This window comes from Helicoverpa armigera, chromosome 18 (assembly GCF_030705265.1).
Source record: "Helicoverpa armigera isolate CAAS_96S chromosome 18, ASM3070526v1, whole genome shotgun sequence".
NCBI lineage: Eukaryota > Metazoa > Arthropoda > Insecta > Lepidoptera > Noctuidae > Helicoverpa > Helicoverpa armigera.
Genome location: NC_087137.1, coordinates 5,714,216 through 5,728,148, shown reverse-complemented (window position 1 = coordinate 5,728,148; position 13,933 = coordinate 5,714,216). Strand labels below are relative to the sequence as shown.

At 35.6% G+C, this 13,933-nt stretch overlaps 3 protein-coding genes and 1 long non-coding RNA gene across 4 annotated transcripts; 3 read left to right on the top strand and 1 right to left on the bottom strand.

Annotated features, from left to right (window-relative positions):
- Window positions 1-5,985: 5,985 nt before the first annotated feature.
- LOC110380227 (uncharacterized) lies at window positions 5,986-6,904 on the top strand. The gene is made up of 2 exons (XM_021340142.3): window positions 5,986-6,144; window positions 6,346-6,904. The coding sequence occupies exons 1-2, from the start codon at window positions 6,109-6,111 to the stop codon at window positions 6,697-6,699; spliced, it is 390 nt and encodes a 129-aa protein (XP_021195817.3). The 5' UTR covers window positions 5,986-6,108; the 3' UTR covers window positions 6,700-6,904.
- A 285-nt stretch (window positions 6,905-7,189) lies between these two features.
- Window positions 7,190-8,161, top strand: LOC110380230 (uncharacterized). The gene is made up of 2 exons (XR_010277344.1): window positions 7,190-7,499; window positions 7,793-8,161. It is a non-coding gene; the product is annotated as an uncharacterized LOC110380230 (long non-coding RNA).
- Window positions 8,162-10,997: 2,836 nt separating this feature from the next.
- On the top strand, window positions 10,998-12,762 carry LOC135118093 (putative nuclease HARBI1). Its single transcript, XM_064039130.1, has 5 exons — window positions 10,998-11,509; window positions 11,608-11,939; window positions 12,017-12,161; window positions 12,245-12,571; window positions 12,647-12,762. Exons 2-5 carry the CDS (start codon window positions 11,766-11,768, stop codon window positions 12,706-12,708), a joined length of 708 nt encoding a protein of 235 aa, XP_063895200.1. The 5' UTR covers window positions 10,998-11,509; window positions 11,608-11,765; the 3' UTR covers window positions 12,709-12,762.
- On the bottom strand, window positions 12,753-13,922 carry LOC135118094 (uncharacterized). Its single transcript, XM_064039131.1, has 7 exons — window positions 13,813-13,922; window positions 13,656-13,722; window positions 13,543-13,578; window positions 13,341-13,433; window positions 13,189-13,263; window positions 13,005-13,096; window positions 12,753-12,912 (listed from the first exon to the last, which is right to left on the bottom strand). The coding sequence occupies exons 1-7, from the start codon at window positions 13,825-13,827 to the stop codon at window positions 12,760-12,762; spliced, it is 531 nt and encodes a 176-aa protein (XP_063895201.1). The 5' UTR covers window positions 13,828-13,922; the 3' UTR covers window positions 12,753-12,759.
- Window positions 13,923-13,933: the final 11 nt, after the last annotated feature.

The window sequence follows — 13,933 nt, the reverse complement described above, 5'->3', positions numbered from 1 at the left end:
ACAAATACCTCTAGCTTCCTTATATGATTATATTTGGTGATTAGGAACTACCTATATCCAAGCACAAAGGCTCACTAGATAGATGCGGTATCACTACTTCTAAAGACGTTTAGAAAAAAGTTTTTCCAAAGGAACTATTTGATAAAGCTTCTGGATAAAAATAGTCTATATTTATCCTATCCAGGTTCCGACCTACATTCTTGAGAAACGACTTTCTTTCATATTTATGAAAGGGCAATAATCTAATACAGTGGTAGAGTTAGGAATATACTCGAGGAAGGAAATCAAGAAAAGAAAATAGAAAATAATGTCTTTGAGATGAAACCACTATTTAATCTTTTTTACCATTATGTTTCGCAATTTGTTTTGATACTCGTCATGGCATTAACAACAAATTGATTTTAGATATAATTTCAAGGAAGGCTCTTTTGATACCTTCATAATTATTAGTGAGCACTTTCGCTGCGCCACTTGTGCTCCGGCCCTTAACGTAAATGATAGCATTTCAGAGCTTAATACTATTTACTTTAAGCTTACACGATTTATTGAATCCCAGTCCTAAATCTCAGTAGCATTTTAAAACCCTCATTGTCAGGGTCAGTTAGGACGAAAATTACGTAACGAGGCGAGCTCACGTGCATTTGCCAGTGTCTTCAAACTTATCTCAGAGATTACATTGTTTGCATGCCTCGCCTATTGTATGCCAAATGACTCTCGGAAATTGGGTATTAAAATTCTAAAAAACTAGCGTAGAATTCTTCGTAAACTACGCTCGTATCGGTATCAATGTTCTGATGCCAAGGTTCAAACAGATTCAAATAACAATGATATCAGAATTTACAATTGTTTATAATTTCTAGATATGTTATATAACGAAATAACAGTATCTTCAATAATCTTTAATATTTATTATTCATACATAAGCTTTTCTTTTCAATCTATGTATGTAAATAATTCAATATATGAAATCCGAAACCCTATTGAATTTGTCAATATTACTGAATTGAATCTTACAATAATATTTCTGAATATTGGCCAAGTTTTTGTGAAAGATAATTTATAATTCATTATTTGCATGGTTGGCTTCCAAAAAAAGCTGTTTAAATACAAGTAGTACAATACTAATAAAAGATAGAATGGTATCTTGCACATTTTATGATAACAATAAAATGCTCTTTTCTGTCTACAGTTATTAGAAAAACCAGACGATGATATATCTTGTTACTGTGCTGTAATTTTAATATACTAAATGCAATTTATAATGACAACGGGAAAATATAAATGCATAAGTACAAAAAGCAGTACCTATTACAATGTCAATAAGTATTAAGTAAACCAACACTTATTCTTCTCATTTAGGTATTTCATTTTGACCTTAGAATTTAATATTATTACTGAGTATAAAAGAGTTTTTTAGTGGGAACTTCTTATTTCACTTCCATGTATTCCCTTCACTAATATCTGATGAAGTTCCTACGACAAAAAATATGACGCCAGAATGCGCATCGGACTTTGTGTGCTCTTCAAAACCAAGTAGGCGCTTAATAACTGCAACAGTGTAGAGAGGTTCCAATGCAAATTGAATTGAATTTTATCGCAGTATGAAGTTTTTCTATCATGCTAGGTTAAAAGGTAGGCAGCGGCTTTGTCTGAAAGTTTATCATAAATGTGGACCTATCAAAAACATTTCAAATGGTACTACGTAAGCAATCTTCAGCACATAATGTATAAACAACATGCGTTTTTATCACGTGTTTAGGCCAATAGTGAATAAGTTCGGATTTTAGAGTTCCTTTTAGTGAATTCACTTTGTCAAAATTCACTTGTGATATTTAAGCTAACTGTTCATAGCTGAGTACAATCGTGTTACCTGAGTCCAATAATTCACTTAATGACCGTAAGGAACTGCTAGACTCCATAAACTGGATGTTCCTAGTAAAATTAAAATAAAAGATTTCTCATAGGTCTAGCTAGGTGTATAGGGTAGGCGATCATATTATATTCTGCTGTGTGTGGAGCAAAAGGGACTGTTAGACTCTTACTGACTCTAGCTAGAGCCCTTCGAGTTCTAAGGTAGCCATAACTCACATCGTAAACAAACTTGTAACCCCGCCCGCAGGCTATATTTTTAGAGGACAGAAAAGGTGATTAACATATTTTGCCCGGAACATTCATTAGAATATTTGAATTTACAAACATTGGTAATAACTTTTATTACAAAAGTATACCTATGATTAATGTTCCGAACTCTTTTCCTCACTTTCCATTCACACTTGATTTCCCATCACCATTTTTCCACGAGTACATGCAGTCTCATTATGCCTCAACAAACAAAGCAACACGAATATGCTTGGGCTAAATATACACTATTATCAAACAGTATTTATTTAACGAAACACGAGTGTAATGCGTATGTAAATTATTGTGTTCTTAAAGTGCCTATCATGAAATACAGCATTCTCTTGTGACGTTCGTTTTTTGAATATTTGTTTTTATTAAGACTCACGACAGATTCCGAAAGCATTCCTTTTTCAAACCGAAATTCTAAAATGCCTCATAACTCCAAAGAGGTTTATCGATGTCATGTTATGTATGCAAACCTACATGAAGGAAAGTACTTTATCACAGAAGGCATAGAGACCTGGTATTAGCTTTTCACCAGAATTCTATTTTGGGAAACTACACTAACAATCTACAAATCCTTCAAAGTGCTATCAGGTTCGTTTGGAATGATCCCCCATTGCATGCAATATGCTGTTGCTTTAAGTCCCTTTGCTTCAGCGCTGTTACTAAGTAATTGCTTCCTATCAAATTTCAATGTATAGATAAGACTTGTCGGCTCCAGATTTTGCTCATACGATAATTTACCTCAATCATTTTTTACTATCCTTACCAATAAAAATTACAAATGTGAAAATAGTTTCTTTTTGTAATGGACCATGAACCAATTTTAATGGAGTTTGCTACAAATCGCTTATAAGCCACTATTTATCTCTGTTTTTGGAGATATACTCGGGACCCGAGGTGTTTTGAAATAAAAATAAAATGTATTTATTGAAATAACTGAGATCCATTTTAAACTAAAGATAAATGCTACCATTTCTGTTCAAAACTAATGAATAGATAAATCATGCAGTCATTACACTTCATACCTTTTACATACTTATTTCCTCTACAAACATAGCACATTACTCGTTGCTTAACTTAACTAGCTTTTATCCTCTGGCTTCTAGGTAAAACCCTATGAGATCAAAATCTGACTAATAACATCAATTTCCCACGTAACAAAAACAGTGCTACAAATAAAATTAGCTATGAAAAAGTCCTGGAAATCCTCGACACACGCTGTCCTAACGAAGCAATTCAATTAGCCGCTCCATTTCCACTGTACTGCAATCAAAATTGTATTTTACTTCGAATTTTGTAACTGCAGTATACTCTGGGTACACACGTGCAAAGCATACAAAACAGATACGGGAATTTGGCCTCTCTATGAATGATATTCCATTTGATATTCCTAGAAACAGTTATATTCAGAGAGGCTTTTGAATAGCTCGTTTCAGAAGTACTTATGGTCATCATTTTCAATACCAGGTAGGTATTTACTTCAGAATTAGACTGGCAGTAGGTAGAACAAAGATTTAATCTACCACCTACCTGGTATTCCTAACAGTATACAGCAATGAATGAATAGTGTTTTAAGAGTTGTAAAGACCTAAAAGACTTATATTTAATTACGCCTATTCGACAGGAACCCCAGGAAATAGCTAGTATGTTTAATCCTACAACCGTATTAGCACTAAAACTAGTTAGACTCAAAATCAAGTTGCATCCAGTTTTAATCCAACCAAATTGAAAGCTAGAGAAATTCGCAGCTAGCTAAATTCCGAGTAACGGCAAAACGAATCAGCCAGTTGATCATGTGAATACAACTATTTGATTTAGCAGTTGCGACAGAGAAAATTTCAACAAAACATGTCAGCCACTACATAAAGTGATTACATGTAATCCTAGTTATTTTCCACTGACAAATATATAGCATTTCAGTTGACATTATGAACTAACTGCTTGACTTTCGGCGTCGCTACCCAGTCTGATATTACAAGTGGATTGTGTCAATTTTAAGTATTTGTTCAGTTAATCTGGGAAATATCTTATCTCGCCTAATATTTGTAGAACGCATTGATTGTTGGGAAAGAGCGTAAAGTTAACTTTTTTGAAAACAACACTGGGAATTTACGGTTACCTAATGCTTAGTGCTTATCTCCTATCAATGTTTACTTATGTATTAGAATGTTACTACATGATAATTATGAATTACTTCGGAAGCATGGTCAATAAACTAAATTGAACACTTCACATGTTTTAGATACGTATGGATTTTCTTCAAACACGTGACAGACGACTGTTTACCTTTTTTGACCAAATATGTGTTATCCCGAATCGATATTTCTCTGAATGTCGTCATGATTATTTGGCAAAAGTTAGTTGTGTCAAAAGTGAATCTTCCTATTACTTGGACTCAAAGGCTAGCTTAACCTCAAGTATTTACGAGCCATTTTCACAAAGCACTAAGTCACTATATCGATTTTGATGTGGACCAATATCTATGTGCGCTCATGCGATTTAAACTTCGCTCCGGTTCGGTTCATGCTGATGTGTAACTTAATAACTTGAAAGAGGTAACAACCACAAACTTTTAAGACCCTAATTGATATTAAGTATAAAAGCTTTTTATTGATTTCATTATCGGATAATGTCAGCCATATTTAACGGCGTGGCTGTTGCAGAAAATGTAGGTATCCTATTTTAGTCTTAAGAGCTGAAGTCCAAGTGATTTTTTTCATAATAACATTTCAGAATAATGATTAAAAAAATTAGAAAATGCGATTTCCGGCGATCAAAGGCTGATCCAGACCTCAAAAAGGGTTTTTTTTTTGTTTTTGATTCCATGTATGTATTTGAAAATTCAGCATCATTAAATTAAGGTCCATGATGGAGTACATAGGGGTTTTACACAAGGGAGAACATAGGGGAGTGTACGAGGGATTACACTGGTCAACAAATTATTATTATTTTTTGGATGCAAAGGTGAAAAAACGCGTTTTTGGTACTTAAGGTGGAGTATATCTCTAAATCCCGACGTGCTAGTGCAACTTTATGTTCTGGACTTCGATTACGTATCAAATATTCTACAACAAATGATATTTATATTTCACCTTTGCACCAAAAATGCTGTTGACCAGTGTTATAGAAGGGAAAACATGGGGGTACTATATGAGGGTAAGTACATAAAAATAAGAAAAATGGTGGCTACGAAGGAAATAAGGATTATGGGTACGATCAGAGTGCTCACTGTGGCACATCCGCCACTGTTGACGATCGCATAAACCATATCATTTCTGCCAAAGAAAGCTATAAAATAAACGATAATGGGGGAATTAATTTAAATAACTGAACAATCTGCCGCCAGAGTTCCTTAGTATAGTAATACGCATAATATTTGCGCCTGCTTATGACACATTGTGTTATGTATTTCAGTTACTATTTAACTACACAATACAAATTAAATTACTCTACTTTAACAACAGGCTATTTTATTAATTTATGGAAGGTTTAGTTGCTTTATTAAATGTAATATTCAAAGATCTCAATGGTACAAAAGAAAAAGATTTTTGGTTCTTCAAAAATATCTCCTCTAGCAGTTATCGTCTCCGTAACTACATGATATGTTACGATGAAGCATCTCCTTTTTGACCTTTCTGAAAATCCAACAGGTTAGCAATGTTTACTATAGAAAAACCCGATTCATCAGCGAGCAAATACAACTTTCTTCTTAAAATATTAACCATTATTACATGTTATTACACTAACTGCTGTTCAGACAAACATGTGCTGTTGTTGACTATCTTATCTCCTTTATGACTGCCTGCTCTTTCCATTTGGGAAAACCTTTGTGTATATAGTATACACTACAGGTGGTAACATGTAATCTTACGAACAAACACTACTCGTATAAAAGCTGATATTCCTCCACAATAACGATAGAAACGAAGTGAATCTTCCAGTATTACGAACTCGAATAAAACGAATATTAATACTACAATTATGTCTGCGAAAATCGTTCTAGTTATTTGTGCACTGGTAAGTAAAGAAAAATCTAATCTGTATCCGGATTGACTCATCTTGAGAAAGTGTCTTATCTTGGGAATAACTCTTGTTAGGGATCAAGATAAGCGGTGATAAATCTAGTACTCCATTTGATAGTTAATGCATTACAAAGCGATAGTGTAATGTTCTAAAAACAAAAGCCACACATAACTAAATATTTTTTTGTTTTTGCAGGTTGCCATGGTATCAGCAGTTCCCGCCCAACCCGGTGCAGGAGTAGCTGGCTGGGGCGGCGGTGCTGGATGGGGAGCCGGTGGTGGAGCAGGCTGGGGCGCAGGTGCTGCCAACCCTTGGATTCCCCCATGGCTAGCAGGAGCCCCCTGGTTCCCTCAGTGGACTCCTTGCACCACAGTTGGCAGCTCCTGCGTGGACTGCTCGACCAGGCTGGTGTGCACTAAGATTGGTGGGCTTCAACGTGCTTGCACTGACCCTACCCTGCCGTACTGCAACCTGGGAGAGTGCTCCGCCACGCCCGCTGAAGGTTGTGGAGTTCCTGCTGCCGCTCCCCGTGCCGCCGGCGCTGTCTAAACCTTCTTAAATACTCATACACCTCAACGGCTCACAATCTCTGTGAATTTTTCTAATAAAATGTTGCATTGCAATCTAAAACAATTTGTGTATTCTATTATTGAAATCGTTAATTTCAATCATTGAATTGTAAAAGCTTTCGAATTTATTTATACTTTTTTTTATTTATCAAATCCGATCTGAATAATAAATTATTTTGAAATTATCTATTCTTTCATTAAGTTTGATGGACCTTATCTACCTGCACATATTTATTTTTATTTTATTTTATTTATTTATTTGTACCTAAATACCCACATGGTATTTTTGCTGAAACTATTTAAAATGAACAACAATTCCAATAACACATTTCAAGTATGGTTAAAATCGTAGCTCATACTTAGTTTACGTACGTTACGTATTAATAAACACCACAAGATCTTTCTACCTGCTAGCACTCAGTAACAGAGCATTAACTACTCAACCTAAATATAATCTACATAATATTCCATGAAATACAGAATTTCTATGACTAGGATTTATCAAATTCGTGGTCTTTTTTAAGACCACGCGGTCGAACTAAAAGTGCAGGTACCAATGTGGATAATTTGAGGAATACTTACAAAATTCCCCAAACAATTGCTTATCGTATTCCCCACTTCAAAAAAAGTGTATTGAGAAACAAAAGAGATTGAGTAACAAAGATTATGATAAGCTCAAGATAAGCTGGATGGTATATAATGGTCCGGCAAGTGAAATGTTTAGTTAGTACAGTAACAACCATGGCCCATATCCAGAACCTCCTAATCTTTGTGGCTCTGGTACGTATAGGAAATATTCCTTCACTTTCATTTTGTTGATTTTAGAAAAGTGCAACAGTTGTAGTGAAAAGTTTTTAAGAATGGATTTTATAATATATGTAACAACTGGATATTTACCGACAAATTATATTGGCTGTTTCATCCCCTAATTTGCAAATCAGTATTCAATTCCAGTGGAGAGCAGAAGTTTTGTTTTGTTCCCCGTAAAACCAGCAAATGGAATTCACTACAACTACAATTCGCTTACAATACCGGCCTATATTTTTCTAACTTCTGTTTTTTTTTCTCCACAGTGCTACCTAGCCGTGTCTTTCACGGAAGCTTCCGAAGGAGGACTACACTTACACATTGGAGGATCTATGGAGATGCCACGCCAAAAGCGTCATAATCATAACCATAATCACAAGGACAATGACGATTCTGACGTCGAATGGATCGCCTGTGACTACAGCTTGCGACCACGGATGCGTTGTCACGACTGCCACACAAGACTGATCTGCAAGAAGGTTGGAGGACTGCTCCTTCACTGCCCGACCGTAGGCGCACCCTACTGCAACAACGGACTGTGTTCACCAGAACCTAGTACTGAATGTGCCTAAGTTATGGATTCTACCAAATACTGTTCATGATTTTGATGAATAAATGACTGATATTTTTATATACTCATTTTCTATTATTTTGTGCTTCTTCTCTACCTAATTCGTGATCTTCAAAAGTTGCCACAAGAAGCCAACGACTTGAATAAACTTCAAAATATGTCACACACAATCCTAAAATAGTCCTATATTTTGAATCCCACCCAAAATCATAAGTTACTGTATTGCTAAGCAGTGATACATAGATGCTTTTTGAACTTTTTTCAAGCACATTGGTGGGAATTTGATGATGACATGCAGAATCTCTATCTGCCTATATTTCTATTTTTAGAAATAATCTAACAATAAATTAAATTCTGACTTACGTACATGAACATTGAACATAGCAACCACTAGCACCAATGAGAGAAAAACGGGATCAAGTACAAAGATATAAATGATTAGATCAAATTATCAAATGTAGGAAAACCCACACGAAGAAATGATCAGCTATATTGCAGATACTGATGAGTGACAGATTAGGTACATTGATCCTAAGAAGAACAAATCACGGATTTGTGAATAGTTTATACCTAACATGCTTGTTGGCTGTTGCATATTTTTTTTTGAGTCTCTGCACATACATAGGTATCTAGGATAAATAGCCTACAGCCTGCTGTCAAGCAAACAAATAAACAAACTTTTAACCTTATAAATGTACTACTAATATTATGAATGTGAAAGTTTTTGAATGTATGGATGTTTGTTTGTTATTCTTTCAGGCAAAAACGGCTGGACCGATTTGGTTTTAATTTGGTATGTAAATAGGTGATTCCCTGGATTAACACATAGGCCACTTTTATCAACACACCACACGGGCGAAGCCGCGAGTGGAAGCTAGTATTAATATATATCGATTCACAAAGTCTTTGTGATCGAATGGCACTTATTCGCAAGAGCGAGGGAGCACCACGTCCAGTGGCCAAAAGTTCTCGTCCAACACGAAGTGCAGGTTACGTAGTAACTATTATATAATCTGTGGTGCAGGTAGCATTAAATAATCATAAATGCTGCCACCTATTAACATAATATGTATGAGATAGAGACATCACTCACAGATAGTATTCTTGTGATAGGTTAGGTACGATAATTCTCAATGATTCAGGCTTGGATTGACTCACATCAATGACTATGTACGGCAACACTAAAATCTATCCAAAAAAATAGAAAATAGGTCCACCAATGTCAATCTTGAATGAAAGATTGACAGTTTTCTTTATATTTTGAGATAAAATTTCGATATGATAAACACAACATTTCAAGGGTACATGAGTCTATTTCTGAATAAACGTAAATTCCCAAATTGGAAAAGTGACAGTTCATTTTTTCTTTTATACCGTTAACAATGAAAACCCACAGATGTTGACGAATTTATATCTTTGACATAATATCATCAAGATAAACCTATTACGTTGCGGTTTTTAAAGGTCTGTGTTTAAAAATATTACAAAATGTATTTCAGTGTTAACTACAATTACCAAGGAACAAATGGAATCTAACGCTAAATCTACTTCATAACTACCTAACTGCAATTGTGAATGAACAGGCGCTTTCACGGCAAAAAAGCTGTACCAATTAAGAATACTTATATTTTTTAACAAGGTCTGAAATCTTGAAAAAAACTCAAGAAACAAATAGTGTACCTATCGAAAGTAGCAAAATATAGCTATATATAGCAAAATATAGGACCTTCATATATTTTTTTACCTTTTTGTGTTTTTTTCCTTGTAATGAAATGGATCCTTTCAGGCACTTTACAAAACAAACAGAGTCGATTTTATAGAACGCAGTATTTACAGTAGATTACTTTTCAGTGACCCACAACCATGAAAAAAATATATACTGGGAATTTATTTTTGCTGGGCGGCTCTGTGATGTGTCAACAAGTCCGTCAAAAATATAGGCGAGGATTTTTTTACGTCCTTTTAAATGTAAACAGCTGCCATTTGTTCAACCACTGAACCTTAACGCAATTTTTCCAGCTCGGCAAAATTTTGTCAGTACGAATGAATGCCGTACACGCCGTCCATACCAAAATTAATCGACTTTTGAGTCAGCTGTAGCAATTCAGCGTCAGTAACATTATTTGGTGTAAGGTTCAGTGACCTTACCAAATCAGCTCTTCAAAAGCAACAGTACATTAAAACAACACACTAATTACGAGTCAGCAATAATCCAACACAACATATGATTTATTTATAGAGCATAAACTACGCGTATGTATGTAAATCTGTATTAGTTTTGCATTGTTCTCCACAAGTACCTGCTTACAGAGAAATTTCCCGCTTCAAAACAACAACAGAATATGTTTATAGAGTTCAAACAAAAGGAAAACCCACTAGAGAAATTGTGATTTCCCTGTTTGTTTGAAGAAAGAACCTGTGATAAGCATTAGATAAGTACACCATATAAAAGGTATTGGAAGTAATAGATGAATCAAGTAGGAAGCAAGGAATCAAGGAAACAACAATGGCTCACATCCAAAACGTTCTCATCTTTGCGGCACTGGTAAGTAATTCAATTACTTGTTTTATTACCTACAGGACCTACTATTCAAAAGACATGAGATTTGCCTTAGAACCTCAAGTTTACTGTTCTCACGAAAACCTTTAAATAAAGCCATATCTTAAAATAACACAAGCAATTTAATAATTCAAGTAGAAAACAACACAAACGTAGATATAAACAAAAATTTTACCACCCAATGTGTGTTCCCAAATCAAACAAAAAAACCAGAGTTCTATCTTTTGTTTCAGTGCGTCCTAGCTGTGGCACTCGCTCAATCACCTCAAGGTGGACCACACACCGACCAAGGAGGATCACCAACCCAGCAAGGTGGACCCCACCAAAACCAGGGCCTGCAGTCTCGACAAAGATAGCGATCGCTTAACGACAAAATTCGGTCGATAAGTCCTAACGATCCGATCGTAACGATTTTTGGTAGTCTCTACTGCCAAAACTATCGAGTGTCATCGCAAAGTTACCGAATATTTTCGGTAAGATAACGATTTATCGTTATGTCATAGAATTTCCTTGCGACAGTTTTTGACAGCCCGCTAAGTGATAGCTACTATCGATATCGTTCCTATATTTGTTTATTTTACGTCAGAAAATATTAAATAAATAGTAATTTAATAAATAATGGCTTCTGAATATTTAGCATGGGACTTAGTTGTGCTCGAGCACAGACGCGATGTGCTTATGGGTCGACAAATAGCACGAAACAAGCGAAACGATGAAAATCCCTTGGATTTGGAGGATGGCCAATTTCTTCAAATGTATAGAATTTCAAAGGAAATGTTTCACAGGCTACTAAGTGAACTGCGTCCATCTCTCCAAAGACGACGGCCTTACGGACTTTCTGTGGAGTCCCAAGTAAGTGTCTTTGCGACCTACCGTGCATAAATAATATTTCTATAATATATTTTTCTTATAACTAAGGTTGAACTTTTTTTAAATTTTCTTCTTATTAGATACTGACGGCACTCCGATTTTACGCATGTGGGTGCTACCAACAACCTGTTGGCTTGCAGTGGGGTTGTAGCATGAGCCAAAAATCTGTTAGCCGAGTCATCCGGGCTGTAACTTCGGCAATAAATGAAAACTTTTAAGAAAATATATTAAATTTCCAATGACTCAAGGAGAACGCCATGCGGCAAAACAGAAATTTAGAAATGCCCCACAGCCATTCCCAGGGGTAATTGGAGCCATTGATTGCACCCATATAAAAATTTTAGCTCCTAAGACCAATGAGGAGTCTTATGTGAGTGGTCACCATGAGGGCCATTCATTAAATGTGCAAGCTGTAAGTTGACCTTCAGTTCTATAATATCTAAAAATATTGTTTGAAAAATATGTACTTACATATTTAATATATTACAGGTGTGTGACCCTGATCTTATTATTTTAAATATTAATGCTCGATGGCCAGGAGCGAGACATGATGCTCACATATGGGCAAATTCACCGGTGCGCTCAACAATGAAGCGACATTTTGAAAATGGGGACCGCCGTGCTTGGCTGCTTGGTAAATAAATGAACATTATAAATCTGCCTCGAAGAGGTTGCCCATTCGACTTCTGAAATTACTTTGTATTTTTAATCTTTTAGGTGATGATGGATATCCTCTGGAACCGTGGTTAATGACTCCCATAAAACATCAACAGCCTGGCACACCGGAATATAAATATACCGAAGCACACTGCTCAGCTAGGAACATCATAGAAAGATGCTTCGGTGTGCTAAAATCTGTGTTTAGATGTCTATCACACCAACGCCAGTTAATGTACGAACCCTATATGGCTGGCCTAATAATTAACGCATGTGCAGTGCTCCACAATATGCGGATAACATATAAATTACCGGAACCAGAGTCCACCACATCCATGCAGCTGGTGGATAATAGTAGATTCCATGATGATATGTTAGAAGTTACAGGTAACTTATGAACTGATTTTTTATTTTACTATGTATGTATACCTAACACCAATACATTTTATTTTTGTTATGCAGGTTCTGGGCGAGCTGTTGCAGAGCGCATAAGAAGAAGGCTAATTAACACTAGTTTCACATAATTATTATACTTTTTTCATTTATGTACTGTTTCAAATAAAAAACATTTTATATCATTTATTATTTTTATTTATGTAATTATTTATTGCGTCAGCTATTTTGTTTCCGACTTTTACCAATTGCAGCGTCGCCTCGGCTTGTACCTTGGCTGCCTCAGCCTGCATCTTGGCAGCATCTGCTTGCGCTTGAGCAGCAGTTGCCAGCATCTAAAAAACGTTGGATTTACTGAATGTGTCTTAATGTTCTCTAGCATGCTAGTGTGTATAATAATTAAGAGGAAATTTACACTATAACACACCTTCATTGTAGCAGCATTTGCTTCTGCAACTGCTAGAAATTCTCGTCGAGCTGCACTATATTGCTCAGAAACACTTTGGCGAGGATTCAGATCTGAAAATACCCAAAATTATTGGTATTGTAGGAATTATTGGCTGACCCACCTGCAGAACTAATGTTTTATTATAAATAAAATTTAAGCTTACTCCTCTTTCTTCTGGGTCTCTGTCGCAGTGGTGGTGTTGATGATGCAACAGTTTCTGTCCTTCTGCCACGTACTGCTGGAATTATCAATTATAACACATTAAATAAAAATCAATGAAAATAAACATAGGTGAGCAAAATAACTGCAACTTACTCATTTGTAGTACTGGCGACTGAGGGGCATCTTGCACTTGTTCTTGGATGGGTGGTGGTGAAGAACCAGCCGTTGCTCTGCTGTCATTGATTGCTAAAATATTTTGTTAATTAATATTTTGGTAACATTAGTGTACAGATGTATACACATAATAAAATATATTATAGCAGTAACCAACTAGTTACTAAAAACTCCAACTTACTTGTTTCAGTCGGTAACAATTCCACAAAATCTCTAGCTGTAATAAAATAAATAGTAACATTAAAATTAAAATAATTATATTTTGAATTGAGTACCTATTAATTTAAAACTTACCCTGAGAATGAGGTAAGGTGAGAACCTCAGAGATTACCACCCCAGCCTCCATCTCATGTTGTAATAACTGTAAATAACAATAAAAGTATTTTTAGTGTTATCAACATTCAAAGATTGAGAATATTAAATTGTATTGAATACAATAATCACAACTTACATCTTCCTCTGGCATAGCGTCCGGGCAGTCTGTCCCAAAGGAATAATCTGCCCCAACTATTGAAATTATCCGGCTCTCGGCCTCGGTCAGGGAGCAGTGCTGACGCCTCGGTTGCCGGTAC

What these genes read in the sequence shown, in the direction of transcription:
- LOC135118094 (XM_064039131.1), bottom strand. An exon ending in ATTGTTACCGACTGAAACAA is followed by an intron (nt 13,434 to 13,542) that starts GTAAGTTGGAGT and finishes AAAATATTTTAG; the next exon opens with CAATCAATGACAGCAGAGCA. An exon ending in GTCGCCAGTACTACAAATGA is followed by an intron (nt 13,264 to 13,340) that starts GTAAGTTGCAGT and finishes TGATAATTCCAG; the next exon opens with CAGTACGTGGCAGAAGGACA.
- LOC110380227 (XM_021340142.3), top strand. Translation starts at nt 6,109, where the DNA reads ATGTCTGCGAAAATCGTTCTAGTTATTTGTGCACTG. An exon ending in TTCTAGTTATTTGTGCACTG is followed by an intron (nt 6,145 to 6,345) that starts GTAAGTAAAGAA and finishes TTGTTTTTGCAG; the next exon opens with GTTGCCATGGTATCAGCAGT.
- LOC135118093 (XM_064039130.1), top strand. Translation starts at nt 11,766, where the DNA reads ATGACTCAAGGAGAACGCCATGCGGCAAAACAGAAATTTAGAAATGCC. An exon ending in ATTCATTAAATGTGCAAGCT is followed by an intron (nt 11,940 to 12,016) that starts GTAAGTTGACCT and finishes AATATATTACAG; the next exon opens with GTGTGTGACCCTGATCTTAT. An exon ending in CCGCCGTGCTTGGCTGCTTG is followed by an intron (nt 12,162 to 12,244) that starts GTAAATAAATGA and finishes TTAATCTTTTAG; the next exon opens with GTGATGATGGATATCCTCTG.